This window comes from Oryx dammah, unplaced genomic scaffold, assembly GCF_014754425.2.
Source record: "Oryx dammah isolate SB20612 unplaced genomic scaffold, SCBI_Odam_1.1 HiC_scaffold_13, whole genome shotgun sequence".
NCBI lineage: Eukaryota > Metazoa > Chordata > Mammalia > Artiodactyla > Bovidae > Oryx > Oryx dammah.
The window spans coordinates 15,284,463-15,311,462 of NW_024070197.1; the positions used below are offsets into that span (position 1 = coordinate 15,284,463).

The following is a 27,000-nucleotide window of genomic DNA, read 5'->3' on the forward strand; positions in this document are numbered from 1 at the left end:
TCCACAAACAGTCGGACAAACCAAGCACACACGCACCACGCAAAGCACACCACAGATACACTCTCATCCTCCCAGAGCCCCATGAGGAAGACAATTTCATCACCCCCACTTCACAGATGAGAAAGCAGAGGCCCCCAGAGCAAAGCGACTTCCCCAGAGTCAGCCAGCGAGTGGCAGAGCTGGGATAGAGCCCAAGCAGGCTGGCCCTCTGTCTGTCCCTGCGCCCTCAACTCCTGCCCACTACATGGCTGGAGAGCTGCTTAGCTCCCAACACTGATTTACTAAACAAGGGTTTTCACCAAGGGCCTCCTGAGTGAGTGCCAGACCCTGTGCCACTTGGGACTACACCCAGCTGGGATCCCTGCCCTCTTGGGGCTCCAAGTCCAGTATGGAAGCCAGACATCAACCAAGTGATCCCAGAGATGGCAGCCTCAGAGGCAGTTCTGGGTCACGGTCACACCCTTTAGCAACTGAGTGTTTGGACCCATGGGCATCACTTGGCATCTGCTTTCCTCTGTCCTGCTTCCATGCAGCCTCTGCCTTCCCAGCCAAGTGGGCGGAATGCCTGACCACCCCAACCCCCAGGCTCAGAAACAGTCTTGAGAGAGGCACAGACAGGGGTAAGGTGGAGAGGGAGAGGCTTCCAGGTGAGAGGGCTTAGGTAGAGAAGAACGGAAGTGGATCTGGGCAGGGCCAGACTTCCAGCTCCCGTCTCCAGACCCACCCTTGAGCCCCTCTGACCCTGTGCCCACATCCGCCTTTCCAGGTGGTGATGGCTGCAGCCAATGGAGATAAAGATCGTGTCCTACAGAAATCGAGAGACCTCAAATTTCTCACAGGCTTTGAGACCAAGGTGGGGAGAGTTGGAGCTGGTGTCTCCTTGCGGAGAGTAAAAGCACTTCTCTCTACTGGGGGAACTGTGGATGAATGGGGGACTCTAGGGGGACCACTTCTCTGTACTGGGAGCTCTGGGGAGGAGGGGTAGATGGGGGTACCACTCATCTATTCTAGAGAGGGAATGGGGGGCTGCTTGTGGATCTGGTAGGGCAGGCGGTTGAGGAACAGAAGCTGCATCTCTGTCCTAGAGAGTGAAGGCTATGTGTCAACTGGAGGCCCTGAGAGGACAGGAAGGGTGCTTTCTTTGGGGAGTAGAGGGGGGCTGCTTGTCTCTTAGGGGCTCCGGAAGGAGCGGAGGCTGCCTGTTACTCTCTGGGAAATTGAGGGCTTGTGTTTGTACTTGAGACTGGGGGAGCAAAGGGCTATATGTCCACACTGGGTGCCTCTGGTCTCTCCAATCCCTAGGCATTCTCGGATGCCCACGTGGAGGCCGTGATGATCCTGGGGGAGCCCTTTGCCACCCAGGGCCCCTACGACTTTGGGGCGGGTGACACTGCCCGCCGCGTGCAGGGCCTCATCCCTGTGCTGCTGCGGCACCGGCTTCACCCACCACCCGAGGAGACCTACGCTCTGCACCGGAAGCTTGCCGGGGCTTTCCTGGCCTGTGCCCGCCTCCGTGCCCACATCGCCTGCCGGGACCTCTTCCAGGACACCTACCACTGCTACTGGGCCAGTCGCCAGGCATAGCCACGGCCCATAGCCTCCTAACCAGAGGACCCATCAGAGAGACTCCATCTCAGGACTCAGCCCCATCGCAGGCCATCCTCTGCTATGAGGCCTCTTTTTCTCCCCTGCTGTAGGCCTGGGGACCCACTTTGGGCTTGGGACTAGGACACTCCCAGCTTCATACGCCCATGTCCTGCCCTCCCCACTCCAAAGGGAGCATCCGGGAATTCTACCCTGGTATTAATTTATTTCTGGAAACATTTGAGAGTCTTAGGGCCCTCTGCACTGCCATCACGGAGATGCAGAGGCAGCTAGAGGGGGAGCCCCTCACCTCTGCCTCAGGTCCCCCATAGATGTCCGTGAAAGAGGAGGGCGTGGTGGTTGGTGGAGGCAGCCCTCACCTTTGCCTTGCTCATCCCTGCACCAGCTGCCTTCTCCCTGGTAGCATCCTCTCTGTGTGTTTGGGGAGGGCATGGTGGGGGGGGTGAAACTTCAGACCTAATAAATGTGACCCTCCCATTCCCCCAGTTCTTTTCTCTGCTACGGGAGGTGGGGGGAGGTCGCTGGCTGCCTCCAGGTGCAGATGGCCAGCCCCCTCCCACCCTCTTGTCTGAAAGCCCCAGTCCTGCCTGGGCCATCTGTTGCCAGGAACCTCCTTCTCTCCTTTCCCTACCGCCCCCCCCATCCCGCCCCTCCCGCACGTGCTGACCACCTGCTCTGAAGGCTGCAGCAGCTGAGAAGGCCTTCCTCCCCACCCCCCAGAACACATACACACACACACACACACCCCACCTCCCAGCCTCCTGGCTCCCTTCGCTCGCCTCCCAGCAACCTCGCTTTTTTGCTAATGGGCCTTAATGCCCCTGCCAGCTGCTTTGCCAAACCCGCAGGACTGGGCGGGAGCAGGGGCGCTTGGGCGGCCAGAAGCCGCTCCCCCGTCCCAGCCTGGTGCCCCCGCCCCCAAAGCTGAACCGACCGCGCACCAGGACGTCGGGGTCTGTTCACTCCCCCTCCCCTTCCCAGCAAAAAGTGCCTCGTCACCGCTTCTGCCCGCCCCCGCTGGGCTGGGAGATCCGTAGGGTTAGCGGAAAGATTTGGGGATGTGGGGAGGCGAGGCGCCTCCAGAGGCAAATCTTTCGGACGCAGAACTTAAGGGGATCTGAGGTCAGGGGTCAAGGAGGGGAAGAGAGCCCACGCCTGGATGGACCGAGAAGAACCAGTGTCCGCGAGATTCACGTGCGTGCTCAGCCCAGGACTGGCCAATGGGCGTGGCGGGGCGGTGGCCACACAGAAGGGGGCGGGGTCATATTTGCGTATAGGCGGGGCCTGCTGCTCAAGGGGCGGGGTCTCTCTGCATATCCAGCAGGCGGCGGGCCAATGGGCGGGGCTGGGGCGGGGAGCCGAAGCGGGAGGGGCGCTCCTCCGCCCCTGGAACGGAATCCTCCAGGGAGCGGAGCAGGCTACCGAGCGTGCATCCCGCACCAACCCCCGGCCCCCATCCCCGGCCCGCGTCAGACGGAGCTGCCGCCGCCGCCGCTAGAGCAGCAGCAGCACTCGGGGATCCGGGCCCAGCCGGGGCCGCTGGAGGCGGGGGCGCCCGAGCCCTGGATGTCCCGCAGCGCGGCGGCCAGAGTGAGAAGGGCGGGAGAAGGGGGCTCGGGTGGGGGGCGGCGCCGCTGCTGATGTGGCGGAGGGTGGGAGGCGGCCGCGGCACCCGGATGGAGAGGGTGCCAAGGCTGGAGAGGGTGGTCCTGGGTGGGGGGGGTCCAGGAATACGCTCCGCTCCAAGCCAAATCTTGGGAGACAGAGGTCTGGGGCACAGGCCCTCTCTTGCCCAGGTTCTAAAGATAGGGATCCCAGAAAGAGATCTCCCCCTCCAAAAAAATCAAGGACAGGGGGACAGCTTCTAGGTACAACTTCCTAGGCAAGATTTTGGGGATGGGGTCTAAGACACAACCTCCTTAGGAAGCGAAGGCCTCTAAGAGGGGATTCCACACCAGACACAATCCTTACCCCTCCCTGCCTGAGGGGGTCTCTGAATACAACAACCCTCTAGGCAAGGTCTTGAGAATGGGGTCTCTGAGCACAGCTTCCCCACCAAGGCAAGGCCTGGGGGGATTCCAAGCACAGTCTGTCCCCAGGCCTCAGAGGCATCCCGGGCAGAGCATCGCCCCCACACTTGGGCGCTGTCCCAGGAACATCCCTTTCTCAAAACAAGGTCTCTGTGCCTGGGACCCCATCCCCCTCAAGTCTGAATAAAATAATGGGAATTTCAGGCAAACCCCACAAAAAAAAAAAAAAAGGCTTGGTCAAGGGACCCAGGGCACAGGTCTCCTGGGCCACCCTCTTTGTCCCGGGGGCTGCCCAGCTGTCAGGGAGGGGCCCGACCCGCAGACAATCCACTGCTTCCCTCTTCAGTTCTGGCCCCCCAGGCTCCAGGATTCAGGCTGGGCCAGGGGGCGGCTCCCCAGGGACCTGGTACAGCCCCGTCTGTCTGCAGTGTCTGCCGTGCTGGTGACGGCGGCTTTGTGTGTGGTACCTGGGGGGAAGGGGGGGAAACCAGTGATGGGGAGGTGGCTAAGAGTGTGACCCTGTGTTTTTGTGACTGTGGCTGCCTGTGTGTGTCTGTGTGTGAGCTGCTGCTGGGGACTGTGAGGAATCGTGTGTGTGTGTTTCATGCTTGTGGTTGTGTCTGTTAGTGCCTGTGATTGTATTTGTGTGTGACTCCAGCATTTGTGTGACTGTGTATGTATGTATGACAGCTGCTTGCTCCATGTGCAGAACCCTGTACTTTTCATTCCATCTCTGTTTGTGTGCGTAGTCGTGACTCTGGTTGTATCTTTGATTACATCTTTTATGACCCTCACATATGTACCTTGGTAACTCTAACTGGGTATGTGACAGTATATCCGTTGAGTCTGGGGTTGGGCATGTGTATGGCTGACTGAAGATGTGGGTGGAGTTGTGACTGTAAGTGGAGTTGTGTCTATGACTCTGTGTCCATGTGCGGCTGTTCTAATGACTTCTAGTCTTTGTGGTTGTGTCTCTAGCTGATTTTATATGTGTGTCGCACATGTGTTTGTGACAAACACATGTGTGACACATAACTCTGCCTGCAATTTTGGGTGGATGACTGCCTTTGTATATGAAGTCACATTGTGCTTATGTGACAGGTTGTGTGCTGGCTGTGACTTATATGTTTCTGTTCATAACCACATATATGCATGTGATCAGGGCTGTATAAATGACTACATTTAGGTCTGTGTGTTGATACTGACTGATGCTGTGCATTTGTAGTTGTGTATGTGTGATTTGGGTTATGTATTTGACTTATGAGTCTGAAACTCTGACTATTAATAGTGAGTTATTTCATTGCATGTGACTCAACCTATAGGTGTGTCTATATGTGCTGGCCCCAGGTGATTGCGTGTGTTTGTGGGGGTGTGTGTATGAGACTGTGACTTCTATATTTGTGTGTGACCTGCATGTCTGTGACCCTGGGTGACTCTGCGTACCTGTGTCTGTATCACGGTCTGTAAGATTGTGGTCTGCTACACGTTGGGTAGCAATGTGGCTGGTTGGGGTGGGTGCGTGTGTGTCCCTGCAGGCGTGCTAGGCCGCTTTGTTGAAGTTGCATGATTTGGTGACAGAGTGAATGTCTCCTGACAGCATACACGTCTTGATCCGAAACCATGTCTTCTGTGTAGATGTAGCTGTAAGTATTCCATCTAGGTGTGTGAAATGGAAATTGTGCGCTGATGTTTCTGTGTGTGAGATATAGTGTGTCTGTCCACATGGGGCTGTGATTATACATGGTCCTATACTTGTCTGTGTGACTTACGTGTTTGCAGGAAGAGACTGTATGTTTTTCTGGGATGATGTGACACAGTACAGCTGGGAGTTGGTGGATAACTGCAGTAGATGTACCATGACTATGATACATGGCTGTGTAATCTGGACACTCCTGGGGTGGGACTTTGGATACATGACCGTTTCTGAAACGCATATGACTGTGACTCTGAGCCACCAACTGTCTGGCTGTGTCCGAGTGGGGCGCGGGAAGGTCTTTCTCTGGATGGCTGTATGCATGTCTTGAGTTTGTGTGCCTGTTTCTCTCTAATGCATGGGCCGTGGCCATCAGGGTCCCTGTGTGTGGTTGTATATGGAGGACCATCCATAGAAGTGTGGCTGATACTGTGACCAAAGGTATGTCTCTGACTGGGATGTATGACTGTGTAACAGTGTGTGACTAGAAAGGTGTGTTGGTGCAACTGATACAGTTGGGGTTAGTTGTCCTTGTACAGCCGTGTGCTGGTCAATGACTAGACACATGTGTCTGCAGCTGGGTGTGACCAAATGTGTGTCAGTATGTCTACATGCATCCCTGACCGGATGTCAACAGGCAGCAGGGGAGCTGTGTGTGAACACTGTGTGTGCCTCGGTCTAATAGGTGACCTCCAGCAGGGTGTGATTCTTCATGGGTGGGTCTGTGACATGAGTATCTTGGATGCTTGCCTGAGGAAGCAACTCTCCTTGGGTGTGGTTGTTCACAGGCTGCCCTGGTGGGTGTGCCTGGACCCGGCTCTTTGTATGTGGCGGAGAAAAGAGAAGTGACCGAATATCAGTTGCTGATATGACCAAACATCTGTGGCGCTGCCTAGGCAGCCTGGCACTCTGTACGTGTGTGCGTGCTTTGTTGCTCAGTCATGTCTTACTCTTTGCGACCCCATGGACTGTAGCCCCCTTCCCAGTCTCCTCTGTCCATGGGATTTTCCTGGCAAGAATACTGGAGTGGGTTGCCGTTTCCTTCTCCAAGAATACTGGAGTGGGTTGCCATTTCCTTTTCCAGGGGATCTTCCTGACCCAGGGATTGAACCCGCGTCTCCTGCATTGCAGGCGGATTCTTTACCTGCGGACAAATGGTCTGTAGCAGAGATTGTGTGTCTGTGAACATGGATATGTGGCCAGATATTTACAGTGGCTGTGACTGTTGATGTGTATCTCTGTGATCCTGTGTGTGTAGCTGTGGTTGTGTCTGTATGTAACTAATTGTGCAGAGCTATAACCAGGTGCTGGGGACAGCTGGAGACCAGAGTTGCATGTATACCTGTGACTGTATGTGTGTGTGCAGCCCTGGACATGTGTCTAGAGGGCAAGGCCACTCCCTCTCTGCACCAGCCCCTTGGGTAGTGATGGCCTTCTGAGGCCAGGACATCCCCAACAGATGCTCCCAAAACACACCTACTCATTCCTAGGTCCTTGCAACCAGGTGGCTGATCGCCTTAGTAACAGTTGCTATAGTAACCAGGACTCTCATCAGGGATCCTGAGATGGAGGGGGGTTGGCTGATATCCAAAGAAGGGGTGAGGTAGGGGACTGAGCCCCACCCCAAGCCAGCTTCTCAACTTTCCCTCCCTCCCTCGGGCAGGGCGGACCCAGGAGGCCTGAGCAGCATCTGCCCCCTGCCCCCTGTGGGGCCCTGGGGCCCCCTGAAATCTCCAGGACGGAGCCAGGTGAGTGGCCAGCTGGGGACTGGTGAAGGCTGATTGATGGGGTGGGTCTGCCTAGCACGGCCAGAGGAAATGTCTCTGCAGTCACACAGGCTTAATCACACTTATAAGTGGACATCCTCAAATGACTTCCATCACACTCAAGTGACCTCCTTCACAGACTCACCTACCTAGACTGTGTCACACACACACATTCAGACACGCACCAGCATCTCTGCACGCACAGGTACAGGGTGACACAAACATGCAGACACAATCCTCAACAACATCAAGACTCCCTCCCAGGCGAGTGCTACTTACTTGGGGACTCTCAAGAAATGTCCTCTTGAACAATCTCTCCAACAACACACACAGACCCACACTTTACAGACCACAGCCCCACTTTCACAAGCAGATCCAGCCTCACAGATAGCGCCCACGTGCTCATGCCTATATAAGAGCTACAGTTTGGCACACAGTCTCACAAATAAGTCAGCACTGTCATAGACAGTAGCCACATTCTCACACCATCACACCTTCATAAATAACACAAACATAACGTCAAAGACAACAGCCTCATGTCCTCACATACCCTCACAGACCCATGGCTGCATACAGACACACCCCCAGAACAACACTCACAGACCCACACTCTCTGCAACAACACATGATCTGACCCAGACACACTGTCACAAACAACAGCCATGGAAACACAGCCTCACCACCAACAGCTTCACTCTTAGACAGACATGGTGTTTTGAATATCTCTCACAGACACATACTGTCATGGGCAACAGCCATCAAAGGCAACAGTCACATCCTCACACAGACACACAGCATCAAAGATAACAGTCATAGACATGGCCTTTCAAAGAAAACAGCTTCATGCTCAAACACAGACCCATCCTCAAAGGCAACATTCCCTGACACACACTCACCGCCATTCTCTTTAGCCATGAGCTTCAGGGACCTACACTCAGACAACAACCACAATCTTGGCCACAGACATCCCCTCACAGACAGCATTCACACACACACTCTCAGACTCACAGACACAACCATTCTCAGACCTGCATCCTTCCACACAACCTTCAACTGTACACACACTCATAGTAGTTGTCCAAGTGGTTGTATCTGCATCAGAGACCAGCCCATCCCCAACACTCTCTGGCATGGGCTCTGAATCTCAATCCCTGGACCTTCTGTGTCCCCCCCCCCCCCCCATTTGGACCCATGCAACTCTCAACTCCTGTGCCCTCTGACCACCTCTGACCTTTACCCCTAAACCCCCTGACCTCATAGCCCCTGACTGCTATGCCCTTTACCTCCCAGGTCCCCACTGCCTTAACTTCCTATGACTTTGGATCATCATGCCTCTTGACCGTCACATCTCCAAACTGCAGACCCCTAAAAGCTGTAACTCAGGACACTCCATCCCAGAACTCCACGCCCCTTAGACCTATGCCTTTTTTTGGCCTCACCACAGGGCATCTGGGATCTTAGTTCCCCGACCAGCGGGAACCAGTGCCCCCTGTACCCTCTACGTTGGAAGCACCCAGTCTTAACCACCCACCACTGGACAGTCAGGGAAGTCCATAGCCGCATGTCTTTTGAATCCCCGCTGCCAATTCTCTCACTCCCCTGCCTTCAGGTGCCCCTGTGCCAGTATCCCCTAGATGCTGCTGGTCCATGATCCCCGAATGTCAGATCCTCTGACCCCGTGACCCCCAACCCTGTAACCCTGCTGCCGTGTTATCTGACCCCGCGCTCCCTGGGCACTGTTTTTCCCCCACCTTGAGCCCCATGCCTCTGACCCTCGCCCTTGACCTGCACCCCTGTTTTGTGTCAGCAGACGGGGCGGGCACCATGAACAAGCTACGGCAGAGCCTGCGGCGGAGAAAGCCAGCCTACGTGCCTGAAGCATCGCGCCCACACCAGTGGCAGGCGGACGAGGACGCGGTGCGCAGGGGCACGTGCAGCTTCCCGGTCAGGGTGAGTGGGCGGGGCTCGGCTGGGCGTGGCTGCAGCTGTAGTCCCGCGGTTTGCTGTGCTCATGCGTTCCAGTGCCCGAGAGGTGACTGAGACCTCGGCCTGTGTGGAAGAGACTTGACATCTGCAAAGAACTGTGGAGCCTGCAACATTAGCGCCCCCGCTCCCCCAGCCTGGGTCCCTCACAGTTGGGATTAAAACCCAAGACACATTCTCTTGTGCCAGGAAAATATTACTTGGAGTGTATGTTGGGGAACGCGTCCCGCCTGGAGTCACGCTGTTCTGTGGGAGCTCACAGTATCCAGGGGGGCCACTAGAAGGTCACAAAGATTCTGTAGCATTTGCAAAGCCCTCTACTGTTAAGTGGGCTTCCCTGATAGGCCAGTTGGTAAAGAATCTGCCTTCAATGCAGGAGCCCCGGGTTCAATTCCTGAGTTGGGAAGATCCGCTGGAAAGGGGATAGGCTACCCACTCCAGTATTCCTGTGCTTCCCTTGTGGCTCAGCTGGTAAAGAATCCGCCTGCAATGCGGGAGACTTGGATTCGATCCCTGGGTTGGGAAGATCCCCTGGAGAAGGGAAAGGCTACCCACTCCAGTATTGTGGCCTGGAGAATCCCATGGACGGTGTAGTCTATGGGGGTAGCAAAGAGCCCGATACTACGGAGCGACTTTCACTTTCACTACTGTTGAGTGCTTTCTGGTTTAGACCACCACGACTCTTTACAACACACACTAAAATTTATGAGGGAGAGAGCAAGATTCAGGTTCAAATCTGTACTCAGTCTCTTCCTGGCTAGGACACAACAGATGATGGTCGCAGAAGGAGGAGTCCGTCCCCCCGCCCCCCGGACACACACACTCTCCTCTCCTCCCCACCCTGCCTTATTTTCCCTTCCCCTGGAAGTGGATTTTGTGTGAGGGGCTGTTGAGAGGTGCAGGAAATGCTGGAGAGAATGAGGACTGGAAGATGGCCAATAAAGGGTGTTTTACTAAACTACAGCTGTGAGCAACTGAGCTTGATGCCACTGGGGAACTCTGGGAAATCGGACCATCCCACCCGCGGGGTGAGGGAGCTGGAGCGTGTGTACCCCAGCTCCCATCAGTCACTGCGTGAGGCCAGTCCTCAGGCGCAGACAGTGTCACTCAGAAGGACACCGAGATGTGTTGGGGAAGCCCAGGGATACAAGAGAGGTGCAGACGTAGATTATGGACTTGTGGACATAGCTGGGGAAGGAGAAGGAGGGCTGAATTTGGGAGAGTTATATTGACATATGTATACTACCATGAACAAAATAGATAGCTATTGGGAAGCTACTGTATAACCCAGGGAGACCAGCTTGGTGCTCTGTGATGACCTAGAGGGGCGGAATGGAAGGGGTAGGGGAGGGGTGGGAGACTCAAGAGGGACGGGATATATATACACCTGATTTATGTTGTTGTACAGCAGAAACTAACACACCAGGGACAGAGGCAGGGTGAGAATCACTAGTCCGAACTGTGCTTCAGTTTTCTCACTTGTATATCTGGGAGGAGAATGGAGTCCGCCACCTTGTAGGCCTGAGATGCAGAGTACTGAGTTAATATACACAATGTGCTTAGGACACTGCCTGATACAGCAGCCCAGTGAACACTAGGAATCACTGATGACTGTTCTGGTTTCATGTCCTCCCTTCCCTCCCCCACCAAGTACCTGGGCCACGTGGAGGTGGAGGAGTCCCGAGGGATGCACGTGTGTGAAGATGCTGTGAAGAAGTTGAAGGCGGTGAGTGAAGGGCTGGAGCGGGGAGGGAGCAAGGTCAGAGCAGAAGAGGCAGCCCTGCCCACGCCCTCTGTCTGCCTCCATTTCAGCTGGGTCGGAAGTCCGTGAAGTCTGTCCTGTGGGTGTCAGCCGATGGGCTCCGGGTTGTGGATGACAAGACAAAGGTAGGAAACCTGTGGGCCTGGGAGTGGGCACCAGTGGGCCCCCCTCTCCTCAGCCTGCTCGAACGGGGCCTTCTCACCCACCTCTGGATTGTCCCTCCCTCGGGGACCTTCGAGATTCAGCTATGGGCTCCTATAGTAAATTGGCACATTCACAGTCATAATTCAGGATTGAGTCCTGTGGCTATTTGTGAACCGGCATGGAGTGTGGGTGAGAGCACAGACTAGAGCAGTTGCCTCAGCTGGTCTTCCAGCCCACCCACTTTCCATCTGGGTGACCCCAGGTGTGAGGGGGGCGGGGTGGGATTTAACCCTTGTCATACCTCACTTGCCTCATCTGCAAAAATGAGGATAAAAGTGGAGCCTACCATTCAACGAGAATGTATGTGCAAATAGTTTAAAACCATGCCCGGCATAGCAGAAGTGTTCCGATCAATAAATGTTAGCTGTTACATGCTTATTGTCCATCTACCCAGCCAGATGGAAGCACCGTGGAACCAGGACCTGGGTCCCTGTCTGCTCACCATTGAATTCCCTGCCCCTAGCCCAGAGACTGCCCGGGAAGCCAGCCAGCACGTGATGACAATTAGGTTAATGACTGAAAAGGATTCACGCCCTCCAGGAAGCTTTGCTGGACTCCCGTCCAGCTTGGGTCAGGCACCTCATCTTGCTCCCAAAAGCCCCTGCACCTCCCAGATCCAGCCCTGAGCCCTCCACCCATCAAGAACAGTGTGGCTGGGACTCTGGCCTGTCTCCATTGGGTGATGAGTCTGACTCCCGCCCTAAACTCAGGAGCCGCATGTAAGCAGGGCCCACAGCTGTTTCAACAAATGCAGGGTCCCCAAGCCATCTGGGACAGGACACAGTCCAGACACGAAGGGAATACTGAATGAATAGGTGAGAGACAGTTCACATTCCTTTCCTGGCCTCCCTCCCAGGATCTGCTGGTGGACCAGACCATCGAAAAGGTCTCCTTCTGTGCTCCTGACCGCAACCTGGACAAGGCTTTCTCCTACATCTGCCGTGATGGGACCACCCGTCGCTGGATCTGCCACTGTTTCCTGGCGCTCAAGGATTCAGTGAGTACCGCCGAAGCCCAAAGCCACCTGACTCTGTGTCCCCCATGCCCTGGTATTCCCAGCCTCAGCCTGCTGTGTGGTGTCGGGCAAGTCACTCACCTTACCTCGCCTCTGTGTCCTCATCTGGAAAAGGGGGTGTGTTCACAGTCCCTGAGTGCATGCATGCTATGTCACTTCAGTCGTGTCTGATTCTGTGCCACCCTGTGGACTGTAAGCCTGCCAGGCTCCTCTGTCCATGGAATTCTCCAGGCAAAATACTGGAGTGGGTTGCCGTGCCCTCCTCCAAAGGATCTTCCCGACTCAGGGATCAAACCTGCAGCTCTTATGTCTCCTGCATTGGCAGGCAGGTTCTTTACCAATAGCACCACCTGGGAAACCCATTCACAGCCCCTCACAGAGGATTATTGTGAGACTTGACGAGTTTGATACAGAGTATTTGGAACGATGCCTGGCATATAGGAAGCACTCAGAAAAACATTGTTTACCATCATCCTCCTCTTTGTCAATAATTCTTCATGTTTCTCTACCTTTTCTCATTTGAGGAGCATATACATACAGTAACATGTACAGATAACCCATGCACAGCTCCATGAATTTTTCCTTATTTTGAAATTTTACTTATTTATGTATTTTTGTCTGCATCACGGGGCATATGGGATCCTAGTTTCCCAACCAGGGACGGAACCTGTGCCCCCGGCAATGGGAGCTTGGAGTCTTAACCACTGGACCACCAGGGAAGTCCCAAAGTAATTCAAGTGTACGAGTCAGTGACATATATATATATATATATATATATTCACAATGCTGTTTACACAATTCCGTCACCTCTATCTAGTTCCAGACATTTTATCACTCCTAGAAGACACCTCATGCCCATTAAGAAGTCACTACCTGCTTACTAGCTCTGTGGAGTTGTCTATTGTAGACAGTGTGTACAAACTGATTCATACAGTATATGATATTTTATGACTGGCTTCTTTCACTTAGGATAATGTTTTTAAGGTTCGTCCTTGCTGTAACATGACTCAATATTTCATTCCTTTTAATGAACAAATAATATTCCATTGTATGGACATACTGCATTTTACTTTATTTATCCATTGATGAACACTTGATTTGTTTCTCCCTTTTGGCTATTATGACTAGCGCTTCTGTGGACGTTGGTATGCAAGTATTTGTTTGAACACCTGGTTTTAATTCTTCTGGGTATGTACTTAGGAATGGAATTGCTGGGGCATATAGTAAATTTAATCTTTTTAAGTTGGGGTATAGTTGCTTTACAATGTTGTATTATATCCTCTCCCTCTTGGACCTGCTTCTCATCCCATCTAGGTCACCAGCAAGCACTGAGCTGGGCTCCCTATGCTATACAGCAGGCTCCCACTAGCTATCTGTTTTACACAGAGCAGTGTACATTTTTTGAGTAATTGCCAAATTGTTTTCCTTGGTGGCAGCACCATTTTCATTCCCACTCACACTGTACAAGGGTTCTAATTTCTCCATATCCTTGTCAACACTTTCTTTTATTATAGCCATCCTATAGATGTGAGTGCTATCTCACTGCTGTATTTCCCTGATGACTAATGATGTTGGGCATCTTTTCATGTGCTTATTAGCCAACTGTACATCTTTTTCAGAGAAATACCTATTCAAATCCTTTACCCATTTTTAATTGGGTTGTTTGACTTTTTACTGTTGTGAGAGCTCTCTATATATTCTGGATACTAGATACTTATCAGTTGTGTGATTTGCAAAACTTTCCCCTCATTCTGTGGGGTGTCTTTTCACTTTCTTGATAGTGTCCTTTGATGTACAAATGTACACATTTTGATGAAGTTCAATCTCTCAGTTTTTTTCTTTTGTTACTTCTGTTTTGGGTGTCATATATCATATCTACGAATTCATTGCCAAATCCAAGGTCATAGAGATTTACCAAATGTCTTCTTTAAGAGTTTTATAGTCTTGTTGTTAAGTCACTCGGTCATGTTCAACTCTTTGCGACCCGACTGCAGCACACCAGACTCTCCTGTCCTTCACCATCTCCTGGAGATGGCTCAAACTCATGTTCATTGAGTTGGTGATGCCATCCAACCATTTATAGCCTTAGCTCTTATATTTAGGTCTTTGATCCATTTTGAGTTAATTTTTACAAATGATGTAAGGTAGGAGTCAGCCTTCATTTATTTTTCATGTGAATATCCAGCTGTTCCAGTATCTGAGCTCTCAGTTTTGTTGGTCTATATGTCTCTCCTTATGCTAGTATCACATTATTTTGCGGTGACTGCTTTAGCTTTGGGTAAGTTTTTAAACTGGAAAGTGTGAGTTATTCTATTTTATTCTTTTTCCAAATTGTTTTGGCTGTCCTGAGTCCCTTGCAATTCCATAAGAATTTCAGGATCAGCTTTTCCATCTGTGGAAGAGCCCATTGAGATTTCAAAAGGGATTGCATTCAATCTGCAGAATGCTTTGGAAAATATTGCCCTTTTAACAATATTAGCCTTCCAATCCACAAACACAGGATGTATTTCCATTTATTTAAGTCTTCTTAAATTTCTTTCAACAATGTTGTGTAGGTTTTAATGTTTACATCTTTTATTTCCTTGGTTAAAGAAATTTATTCTTAACCATTTTATTATTCTAATGTTACTGTAAATGGAATTGTCTTAATTTCATTTTTGAATTGTTTACTGCCTGTGTATATAGATATAACTGATTTTTTCATGTGTTGATTTTGTATCCTACAACTGTGCTGAATTTATTTATTTGCACTAATTGTGGCTCCTTTTATCATATTCTAAGTATATGATCATGCTCTCTGCACACAGAAGTAATTTTACTTCTCTCTTTCCAACTTGGGATGCCTTTTATTTCTTTTCCTTGTCTAGTTACTCTAGATAGAACTTCCAATACAGTGTTGAATAGAAATGATGAAAATGGCATCCTCATCTTGTTCCTGATCTAGGGGAAAGCTTTGTCTTTTACCACTGAGGATAATGTTAAGTGTGAGTTTTTCATAAATGTCCTTTATAAGGTTGAGGAAATTCCCTTCTATTCCAATTTTGTTGGATGCTTTTATCATGAAAGGGTGCTGGATTTTGTCATATGCTTTTCCCGTGAGAATCAAGAGTCATGTGGGGTTTTTTTTCTTTCATTCTATTAATGTGGTTGATTGATTTTCATATGTTAAGCCAACCTTGCATTCCTGGAATAAATCTCACTTGTTCAGGGTGCATAACCTTTTTAATGTGCTGTTGGATTCAGATTGCTGGCATTGGGTTGAGGATGTTTGTCCTCAAATTTAACTTTAAGAGGTGACTGAGCATCTTGTTTCTGGGAGAAGGAAATGGCAACCCACTCCAGTATTCTTGGCTGGAGAATCCCAGGGACAGAGGAGCCTGGTGGGCTGCCGTCTATGGGGTCGCACAGAGTCAGACACGACTGAAGCGACTTAGCAGCAGCAGAGCATCTTATTTAGGGGACAGAAGTCAGACATACCTCATGAGAATTCCAACTCTGCCATTCACTTGTTATAATGGGCAGGTTGACTGAACCTTAGTTTCTTCATCTGTACAATAGGTTCACAAGGTTGTCCACCTCCTGGCACTCTTGTGAGGATTCTGTAAAAGGGTGCAAACCAGAGCTCAACCCAGGGCTACACAAGATTTTTGCTGACACATATGTGGGCTTCCCTGTGCCTGGCTTTGTGCCACATGCCCTGCATAGATTCATTCACCTTTCTTGCAACGACCCGATGAAGCAGGTGCTATTACAGCCCTCATTTTACAGATGCGGAGCCTTGGATACTGGAAGTGATTTTCTTGAGGTCACACAGCTGAGAAATGGGAAGCCAGCATCAATCTCAGGCTCTCTGGCCTTTGTTCAGTTGCTCAGTCATGTCCAATTCTTTGCGACCCTATGAACTGCAGCACACCAGGCTTCCCTGTCCTTCACCATCTCCTGGAGCTTGCTCAAACTCATGTCCATTTGAGTCAGTGATGCTGTCTCTGGCTTTGGAGCCTCTCAAGTAGGCAAACTTGAAAGATTTGTAAAGTCAGCAGTCACTTGTACACCCCTCTACCCAGATCTGGCGATTAACATTTGCCTGGGCTTATATCACTTACCTACACATCTTACTTTTTGATGCATTTCAAAGTTGCAGACATCAGAATACTTCCCCAAACACTTCAGCTTGCATACCAGTAAGCAGAATTCGTATTTGTTTCCAGCCTTCTTTTTTGGCCTCAAGTTGCGGCCCATGGGATCTTAGTTCCCTGGCCAGGGTTTGAACCTATGCCCGCTGCAGTGGAAGCATGGAGTCCTAACCACTGGACCCTCCAGCTCCTCTTTTGAAGTGAAATTCACGCTGCCAACAAACCTTAAGTATACATTTGTCGAGTTCTGACAACTGTGTACACTGTGTAGCGAAACTGTGACATCAAGATCTAGAGCATTGCCACCAACCCAGACTGGTCCCCTCGTGCTCAATCAGTCCCCATCCCCACTCTGTACAAAACAACCACTGTTCTGATGTTTTTCCATCAAAGACTAGTTTTGCCCATCCTGTAAGTTCACATAGAGTAATACAGTTCAACAGAGCCATACAGTTATTACGCTCTTATCTGCGGCTTTTGTCCCTCGTCGTGCAGTTGTGCACGGAGGCCCAAGAGAGGTGAAGGGACTCGGGGTCACCCAGCTGCTGGAACCCGGGGCTGCCGGCGTCCGGTCTGCAGCACAGAGAGTCGCTAAGGCCAACTCCACCTCTTCCCACAGGGCGAGAGGCTGAGCCACGCGGTGGGCTGTGCTTTTGCGGCCTGCCTGGAGCGGAAACAGCGGCGGGAGAAGGAATGCGGGGTCACGGCTGCCTTCGACGCCAGCCGCACCAGCTTCGCCCGCGAGGGCTCCTTCCGCCTGTCTGGGGGCGGGCGGCCGGCGGAGCGAGAGGCCCAGGACAAAAAGAAAGGTGGGTGCTGCCCGGCGGGCGCGGCGGGGCATCGGATGGGCCGGGGGTGTGGCTAAGGGATCCGGTTTGAGCGAGGAAAGCAGAGGTACCTGGGCTCTACGGTTTACAAAGCAGGAAAGAAAACACAAAACAAAACCCCAAACAAGCCACTCCCCGCCCCCCCAAAAAAAGGCATCGACCACGAAGTCTGGTTACAGTTTCTAGCGTACTTGGGTTTAAGGAGTCCTTTGGGCAATATTCTACCGGCCACAAACCGGGGCAAAGCTCACCGAGCGCTTTATTATCTGCTAACCCAAGGAGGTTCCCAGGCTTTTCAAACTGTGTATCCACCCTGTTAATGGGTTGTCGAAGTCGAATTGCTGGGTTGTGGTTGGCATTTTAAGAAATAAAATAGAAAACGACAGGAAAATATCAGCGTAAGGGAATGTAGTAAGGGTAAATGTCGTTATGTACTTTTATGTCAGTGGGCCTATGTGCATGGTGGGAGAGGGGGACGGGTTACCAGGTAACAAGTATTTCTTACTGTGGATTGCTGTCATGAACGCTGGAAAAATACCTGGCAAGCTCTAACATTCTAGGTCAAAGGCAAACAGTAAGTTCTCAAACTGTGTTTTTAAATATTTGAGTGTATTATGTGTTGGGTCAAAACATAATTTTTAATTTTTTTTTACTGTGGATTTTAGTTTTTAAAATTTTGGAAAACATTGGTTAGAATTTACAAAGAATTTACCATTGGATTCAGGATAAAGAAGACTGAAGAGATTTGACAGATATTATTAATAAAAAATACAGTGTTCGATCGTGTATTGGATCCTGGATATTATATAAATATATGTATTCAATGTTCAATTCAATATATATTTTTTGAATATATATATGTTGAAATGTATATTAATATCCATAAAGAATATGAGTAGAAATTGGAATATGGACTGTAGATTACCTAATGGTATCATATCCATGTTTAATTCCCCAAGTGAGAAATTATACTGTGATAAAATTCTTTACAAATTATCTATTTTACATATAGTAGTGTGTATCTGTTAGTCTCAAACTCCTAATTTATCTCCCCTCCCACTTCCCCTATGGTAACCATAGGCTTGTTTTCTGTGTCTGTGAGTCTATTTGATGTCTGTTTGTTTGGTTTTTTCCTAATTTTATTTATTTATTTTTGGCTGTGCTGTCTTCTTTGTTGCGTGGGCTTTTCTCTAGTTGCAGCAAGCGGGGGCTTCTCTTGTTGCAGAGTCCAGGCTCTAGAGCTTAAGGGCTTCCATGGTTGCAGCAAGTGGGCTGAGTAGTTTCCGCTCCTGGACTCTAGAGCACAGGCTCAATAGTTGTGGTACATGGACTTAGTTGCTCTGTGCATGTGGGATCTTCCCAGATCAGGGATGGAAACTGTCTTCTGCATTGGCAGGCAGATTCGCTGAGCCACAGAGGAAGTCTTATTTCTGTTTTGTGAATAAGTTCATTTGTATCATTTTTTTAGATCCCACATAAGTGACATCTTTGATATTTGTCTTTCTCTGTCTGACTTGCCTCACTTAATATGATCATCTCTAAGGTCATTCATGTTGCTGTAAATGGCGTTATTTCACTCCTTTTTATGGCTGAGTAATATTCCATTGTAAATATATATATATATATATATACACACCATATATTCTTCATCCATTCATCTGTCAATGGACATTTATATTATTTCCATGTCTTGGCTGTTGCGTGCAACTTAAATGTTACAGAAGGACAATTATGGAAGGAGAGACAGCTCAAATACCATAACAAGTTAACACTTGGGAACATTGGTTAAGAGAACCTGTGTGCTCTGTGTTCCATTTTTACATCTTTTCTGTAAGCTTAAAACATTTCTAGCTAAAAAGTTAAGAAAACAAGTTTTTATCACTTGCTATAATATTCAGGTTTACAATGTCTATTTTTCTTGGTAAATTATGGGACCGCTTACAAACCTCTTGACAAATTTAAAGATTTATTCACAGCTTACAAAATATTTTATGTTTACATCGTCTATCAGAATTGGTAAAGAACTTTATCAGTGGCAAAGCAGATTACAAAGTATAGTTAACAGAGGGCCTGCATATATGATATTTTATTGTTTGCAAAAGAACACACTGAGTGGATAAGTTTACTACTTATATAGGATATTAGAATTCACCAAGAATGTCATTTGCTTTAGAGTTCGCAATGGATTTTGCTGTTTGCATCCAAAGGATATTATAATTTCCAGGTAGAAAGCATTTTAGAGTTTGCACCGCGAAAATGAGAGTTTACAAAGTGTGGTATATGATCTGCTGAACACATTGTGGGGTTTTGCCCAGTGATGCACTGATTCACAGTCTGGAGGCACCGAATGTCTACAAAAGAGCTCTCTTCAGTTTAGGAGATAGGGAACAGTGCCCTTTCCGCAAAGTTGTTTACCAAGCTTTTGTGGGATTCCAGAGCAATTGAACATTCATTGTCTCAACTTAGGCTCTCAGGAGGCCTGGGGAGGCAGCAGGGAGATGTTTATTCCAGGTTCAGTTGGGGAACCTGCAGCCCAGAGATAGGAGACTTTCTGAGGCCCCAGGTGGTGGGGGCAGAAGTGGTTTAGTGGTTCTAACCTGTACCAGCCTGGTTCCACTGCCCCCAGCCTGACCTGGAGAAGGAAATGGCAACCCACTCCAGTATTCTTGCCTAGAGAACCCCATTGACAGAGGAGCCTGGGGGGCTGTCGTCTATGGGGTCGCACAGAGTTGGACACAACTGAAGCGGCTTAGCAGGCATGCATGCATGCATTGGAGAAGGAAATAGCAACCCACTCCAGTATTCTTGCCTGGAGAATCCCATAGAGAGAGAAGCCTGGTAGGCCGCCGTCTATGGGGTCGCACAGTCGGACACGACTGAAGCGACTTAGCAGCTGCAGCAGCAGCCTGACCTGGGGGAGAGCCTCATCGCCCCCTCGTGGACGATGGGAGAAGCGCTGGGCAGCCTCTCTGCCTCCCTTGTGCTAAGTCACTTCAGTTGTGTTGACTCTTTGCGACCCCATGGACTGTGGTCCTGATGCCCGGGCTCCAGCACTGGTGAACGACGAGCTGATCTGCGTGCAGAGGGCACTGATGCTGTCGCTGCCACTGGCCCCAGGCGGCTCCATCTCAGGCACTGGGAGGTCAGGGAACAGGCCGAGGCTCTGCCCTTGACCCCAGCCCTGCGGGTGGCCCTCACAAGGTGTGTGAGTCGTGATTCACTCTGCAGTAACTAAATGGCCATGGCCACAGAAATAGCTGTGCATGTGTGTGTGTCACACGTGAGTGGCACAAGAGCCAAGCAGTATGTGACGTCGGGCCTCCGTGCACAACTGCACGACGAGGGATAAAACCCACAGACAAGAGCATAATACTGTATGGCTCCGTTGAACTGTATACTCTATGTGAACTTACAGATTGGGCAAAAGTAGTCTGTGATGAAAAAATACCAGGACAGTGGTTGTTTCTTAGGCAGTGGGGACCGACTGAGCACGAGGGGATGGTCTGGGTTGGTGGCAATGTTCTAGATCTTGATGTTACACAGTTTCTTTACACAGTGTATACAGTGGTCAAAATTCACAAATGTAAACTTAAGGTTTGTAGCCAGCATGGGGCTCCTCTGTCTGTGGGATTCTCCAGGCAAGAACACTGGAGTGGGTTGTCATGCCCTCTTCCAGGGGATCTTCCAACCCAGGGATCAAACCCGTGACTCATATCTCCTGCATTGACAGGCAGGTTTTTTACCACTAGTGCAGCCTGGGAAGCCCCTGAGTTTAACCTCACTAGCACTCATCTTCCCTGGTGGCTCAGACAGTGAAGAATCCGCCTACAATGCGGGAGACTTGGGTTCAATCCCTGGGTTGGGAAGATCCCCTGGAGGAGGGCATGGCAACCCGCTCCAGTGTTCTTGCCTGGAGAATCCCATGGACAGAGGAGCCTGGCGGGCTACAGTCCATGAGGTCACAAAGAGTCAGACACAGCTGAGTGACTAACACACACACACACAGCACTCGGGCTGTGGCTCAGGTGTGGCCACTTGGGAGGCTGGCTGTGTGTTTGTGTATAGGTAGGAGTGAGAGAGCCCTGCCATTTGGTGCTGAGTGGGGAGACCAAGTGCCCCCCGAGGACAAAGAGCAGCCCCAGAGGGGATCGATCCCAAACTGAGAGATTGAAACAATCTGGAAAACTCCTCAGAGCAATTGTGCCAAGCTGGCTCTAGAACAATGGGTAGCAACTGAAGGAATGGAGGAGGTACTTGAGGCAGGAAGAGTGGTGGGAGGCAGACAAAGAACAGAGCAGATGGAATGACGGAGGATGACAGCGTGATGTGGAGAGAGCAGGCCAGAGGAAGAGGCAGGTTAGCACAGTCGTTTGGAGCTCAGATTGTGGAATCAGCCTGCCCCTTCCTTCACAGTGTGGCTCAGGCAAGTCACTTGCCATTGCTGGGCCTTAGTTACCACATCTGTAAAATGGGGATAAAGATAGTTTCAACCTCATTGGGTGGTGGTGAGGATTGAATGAGTTCATCCTTTCAAGGCACTTGGAACACTGCCTGATACATTGGTCATGCACCAAAGAAGTGTTTGTTAAATTGATTAGAAAGGGAGACAGGCGATCTCCGAGGGAGAAATAGCAGAAGCAGCAGAGGAAGATGGATGGAGGACAGAAAGCTTGAGACACACAGAGGGTCAGGTTGGGTGATGACTCCCCACGGGCCTCCTGGGGAAAGTGGTCTTAGCGTGAGTGGGGATGAGGGACATTTTAGGGCTCTGGCCAGCTTGTCTTAAGGCCAGGGCACATGGGGTAAGGAAGGCAGCATTGGAAAACAATCAAGGGGACTGAGAAGAGGCCCCATGCCAAGGGGAGGTATCTAACCATCTCTCTCCCCCATGTCTCTAGCAGAAGCAGCAGCTGCCCCAACTGCGGCTCCTGGCCCTGCCCAGCCTGGGCACGTGTCCCCAACACCAGCCACCACATCCCCTGGTGAGAAGGGTGAGGCAGGCACCCCAGTGCCTGCAGGCACCACTGCGGCTGCCATCCCCCGGCGCCATGCCCCCCTGGAGCAGCTGGTTCGTCAGGGTTCCTTCCGTGGGTTCCCAGCACTCAGCCAGAAGAACTCGCCTTTCAAACGGCAGCTGAGCCTACGGCTGAATGAGCTGCCATCCACGCTGCAGCGCCGCACTGACTTCCAGGTGAAGGGCACAGGTGAGCCCAGGACTCAGCAAGAAGGAACATTGGGATCAATGCCCCTGACTGTTCTGAGCAAGAGATAGGGAAGAGGTGATACACATCACGATTGATTAGCACAGTCTGCCACAGGCAAAGGAAAGGTGGAACGCATCATGATCAGTTAGCAATGTCTCCCATCAGTCTGGGCGAGGAGAGAGGAAGTGTAAGCTGTGATCCATTAGCAATGTCTGCTCCGGGTAAGGGATAGCACAAAGGTGGCTCAAGTCATGATCAGTTAGTACTGTCCGCTGTAGTTAGGGACAGGAGAGAGGTGGCATACATACTGATTGACGAAAACTTCCGTGGGCAGGGGAGAGGAGAGCAGCTGGGCCGGGATGCCATGCTGTTGCTCAGGAGACTGAAGCACCATAAGCTAATGCTTCCTTCCAGGCTTTTGACCAGTACAGCCATGAGATACAGGTGAAGGATACAGGTTCAGAGGAATGTCTGTTTAGGGCAGGGAGAACTGAGTGATGGCAGACATCACGGTCTCCTTACAGTGTCTGGCATGAACAAGAAAAGAGAGTAAGGCGGCACACCACATGATTAATTACCAAAATTTGTTTTGGGCAAGCAAGAAGAGAGAGCAGGATCGTTACATTTTGCTCAAGAGATGAATCTCAGAATTTGGCTTATGGAAGCAGGAGACAAAGGGCACAAGTAGCCTGGGGATAGTGGAATCAGGGAGCACAGTGACAGATTCGTCATGTTGCTTGTGGATAAAGGACTGTGGGAGGCAGGACCCATTGTTATTGATTAGACATGCCTTCCTGGGAGAGTGACAAGGCAAAAGGTAGTGTGTCATCATTGATTAGCAATGTCTGCCACGCTGGTGATAGAGAGGCAATACAAAGGTCCTTTTTTGTTGGAGGAAAGATGGAATTACCAGTCCTTTCTTACAGCATTTGGCCAGTAGAGCCATGAGGTCTTGCCAGGTGAGGGGTAAAGTGAGCAAACAGTTTAACGGGAGAAAAGCATCATGTTTGACTACTAATGTCTGCTGTGGACCAGGAAAAGGAGAGACACGGCGTATGTCATGATTTAAAAACAACGTCTGCCATGGGGAAGAGAGAAGAGAGGTGGCATGGAACTGTGTTTAGCCCGAGGGAGACAGGCTGGAGGGCTGCCTTTCCTCCCAGCTGTCAGTGAAGTCATGCGGTCTGGCTAGCTCTCCCGTTACCATATGCCAGATCTGTGACACCTCCCCCTTACGGCCCCGGGGATTGGTGTGGGAGGTATTGATCTGTATCCAGGAGGCTGGGCTAATCCAAAAGGTGACTTCTTGCAGAGCAGGTGCCAACGCTTGTTGGGAATGACGCACGCTCACTCCATATCCTGCAGCTCACTCTTGTGTCCTGCACACACCCTCGCATTTGCTGTCTTCATTAAGCAGCCTGCCAGTAAGCACACCCCCAGGGCTCTCACATCTGCTCTCTGAGGGGGCAGACACCCCAGACTTCATGTGGAGGCCTCGAGTGCCTGTAGCCAATTGCACACCTGCTTGGATGTGACTTGCCATCCAGAAATTTCATAGACTCACACAGATGTCCCGCTCTGCTGTGGGTATCATGCTCGGAAGTCACACACTTAGAGAGAGACGCAACTGAAAGTCACATACACACACAGAAGTTGCAGAACCAGGTGTGACCATTACACACACTTAGAAAACACATAATCAATACAAACTGTTATATATAAAACAGATAACCAAGGCCCTGCTGTATAGCACAGGAAACTATTAATATATTCAATATCCAGTAATAAACCATAATGGAAAAGAATATGGAAAAGAATTCACACACACATATATACACGGATGTATGTATAACTGAATCACGCTGCTGTCACACTGCTTGACTCTCGTACCACTCAGGTGTGACACACACACATGCACAGTTATTTTTGTGGCCATGGGCACTTGGCTACTGCAGAGTGAGTGCGCGGACACACACACCTTGTGAGGGCCACCCGCAGGGCTGGGGCCAAGGGCAGGGCTGCTCGCTGACTTCCGCCCTCTCCTGACCTCCCAGTGCCTGAGATGGAGCCGCCTGGGGCCAGTGACAGCGACAGCATCAGTGCCCTCTGCACGCAGATCAGCTCGTCGTTTGCCAGTGCTGGAGCCCCGGCATCAGGGCCCCCGCCGGCCCCTACAGGTAGACGCCGCCCTTCCCCTGAGCCCTGCAGTACTGCTCCCGCCTCCCCCTGCTTCTTTCAGGACCACTGCAGAGACTCTGGGAATCTTGGAATCCCACAAGCTTGGAACCCTGGGTCATCTCAGAGCTATGAGATTACCATAGAAACCATAGGTTACCATAGATTCTATTACCATAGAATCCATAGGTTACCATGGATCATTCAAGATCATCCTAAAATCATGGAATCAATCACTGTAGCACCATGGAATCATCTGCGAGCCATGGATCATTTAAGAGCTATGAATCATGTAGAATCGTAGAATCTACCACTTCAGAACCATGCACCATCTTAGGTCATTTCAGGGACGTGGATTCATCCTAGAACCATGAAATAACATAAGAATTATGGGATTAGAACTTTAGAACCATGGGATCAATGTTTAACACCTTCCTGTCTTAGAATTGTAAAATCTAGACACCTACAGTCTTTGAATCACAAGATATTAGAGCCTAATACATTTGGAGCCACAAAACCTTGGAATCTCAGAGCCTCGAAAGCAGGCTCTCTGAGAAAATAATGCTAGGCAATCCCCCTCAAGCCACATGCTTATCCCAGAACCGGGGAAGCACCTTGGAATTCCAAACAATGTAAATTTAGAACTCTAGAATCTTTGAAAACGCAAAATTAAAACTACTGAAACTTGCCCACCATGTTAGAATAGTACATTCTGAAGAAAGAGCCATGCGATCTTAGAATCTTAGCCTTCTAAAGCAGTACTGTCAAAGTATTAGAGCCAAGGGTAATATTGAAAAGTATTTAATAACAGGTTTGTTACTGACCAACCAGAAGGGAAACCAGCCTGGGTGATTGTCATCCTTGCCTATATTTTTCCATCTCAGGACCTTAGAATCTCAGAACTGAATTTTCTGAGAGCTGTATGACCTTATGTGGTTTAGGAGGGGTCAAGTCATTTGTCCAAAGTCGGTGCAATTAATGAGGAGCCAGGCTAGAGGCAAGGCAGGCAGCCTGGTGCAGCATCTGGTCTCCAGCCTGGGGTTCTCTCTGCTGCAGCCCACGCCCCCTAACTGCCCCTCTTCTCTCTCCAGGGACTTCTGCCTGGGGTGAGCCCTCCGTGCCCCCTGCAGCTGCCTTCCAGCCCGGGCACAAGCGGACCCCTTCTGAGGCCGAGAGGTGGCTGGAGGAAGTGTCCCAGGTGGCAAAGGCACAGCAGCAGCAGCAGCAGCAGCAGCAGCAGCAGGCGGCCCCTGTGCCCACTGTGCCCCCCGGCTTGCAGCCCTTCCCTGCCCCCGTGGGGCCCTTCGACGCCACACCTGCCCAGGTGGCTGTGTTCCTGCCGGCACCACACATGCAGCCCCCTTTTGTGCCCACCTACCCGGGCTTGGGCTACCCACCCATGCCCCGTGTGCCCGTGGTGGGCATCACCCCCTCACAGATGGTGGCCAACGCCTTCTGCTCAGCCGCTCAGCTCCAGCCCCAACCCGCCACCCTGCTCGGAAAAGCTGGGGCCTTCCCACCCCCTGCTGCCCCCAGCGCCCCTGGGGGCCAGGCCCGTCCACGCCCCAATGGGGCGCCCTGGCCCCCAGAGCCAGCACCGGCCCCGGCCCCTGAGTTGGACCCCTTTGAGGCCCAGTGGGCAGCATTAGAAGGCAAACCTGCTGTGGAGAAGCCTTCCAACCCCTTCTCGGGCGACCTGCAGAAGACCTTCGAGATTGAACTGTAGCCCGAGCCACCCTGCCCACCTCATCATCTCCGGGTGCCCCACACCTGGGAGTGGAGGCCCAACCTCTCCTCTAGTCCTGCACCCTCCCATGGCCCCTCTAACCCCTTCTCTCGACCACCTCCCACAACCACTATGGAACTGACATTGTGACGCCCAGGTTGCAGCGGGATGGAATTCAGGGATGGACCCAGCCTGGCTAAGGGACTCATTTCCCTGCCAGACTTAGGCTGGCACAACCTCCTCTCCCCTCACTCCAGACACAGGGGGATGGCCACAGTCCCACTGAGCGCCTTGGTTCGAGCTACATTTCCCAGTTTCTGTTGTTGACCTTCTCTACCTTCCAGTGTTGGGTGGGATGGAGGCAGGATACCCACCTAGGGGCCCTCCTGGGCCCCACATGAGTGCCCACCCCCAAGTCTGATCATCGCACCCCCATACACAGCACAAGCAAAGGGCTTCCTTCTGCCCACCTGCTACGTTCACTGCCAATGCTGTGCTCACCCCTCCCCTCCCCTCGGGGGCCCACCTCTTCTTTGGACCAAGGTCTCAAGGGGATAGGGGGCCAAGTTGGGAGGCCAGGAGGTGGGGTGGGGGAAGGGGAAGAAGAAGAAGCTCAGTTACCTCACGTCGGTGCCCGCTGGGGAGGGGCTCCAGGAAGAAGGAAGGGGTGCCTGGCGGGTACTTTTCTATCTTTTATTTCCAGATTTTTTTGTATCTAAACTTGCAGATTTGTATTATACAAGGACAACCAATAAAGGAAGAATATAATGGTGCCCCTCGAGAAAATAGGGTGTGTGTCCAGGGGAGACGGTGTGGAGACCAAGCCTTTCCTCCCAGTCACCTAAAACCAAAAGGAGTAAAAAGGGTCTCCCCTGCG

The 27,000-nt window shown here is 51.0% G+C and overlaps 2 protein-coding genes across 4 annotated transcripts in view; both read left to right on the forward strand.

The window, feature by feature from the left end:
* The window catches only part of COQ8B (coenzyme Q8B), a 17,988-nt gene extending 15,903 nt beyond the window's left edge, over nucleotides 1-2,085 (forward strand). For both annotated transcript variants that reach the window (XM_040252735.1, XM_040252734.1), the window contains exons 14-15: nucleotides 767-853; nucleotides 1,303-2,085. In XM_040252735.1, the coding sequence (XP_040108669.1) occupies nucleotides 767-853; nucleotides 1,303-1,584 (369 nt within the window). In that variant the 3' untranslated portion in view covers nucleotides 1,585-2,085. The remainder of the gene's footprint in view (nucleotides 1-766; nucleotides 854-1,302) is intronic.
* NUMBL (NUMB like endocytic adaptor protein) lies at nucleotides 2,085-26,896 on the forward strand. 2 transcript variants are annotated; one of them, XM_040252698.1, is made up of 10 exons: nucleotides 2,085-3,195; nucleotides 6,992-7,076; nucleotides 8,905-9,044; nucleotides 10,729-10,803; nucleotides 10,890-10,964; nucleotides 11,900-12,040; nucleotides 16,811-17,000; nucleotides 21,917-22,222; nucleotides 24,277-24,399; nucleotides 25,489-26,896. In XM_040252698.1, exons 1-10 carry the CDS (start codon nucleotides 2,941-2,943, stop codon nucleotides 26,121-26,123), a joined length of 2,025 nt encoding a protein of 674 aa, XP_040108632.1. In that variant the 5' UTR covers nucleotides 2,085-2,940; the 3' UTR covers nucleotides 26,124-26,896. The 2 variants fall into 2 exon arrangements, with proteins under 2 accessions (XP_040108632.1, XP_040108633.1); XM_040252699.1 differs by having other exon boundaries at nucleotides 21,920-22,222.
* Nucleotides 26,897-27,000: the final 104 nt, after the last annotated feature.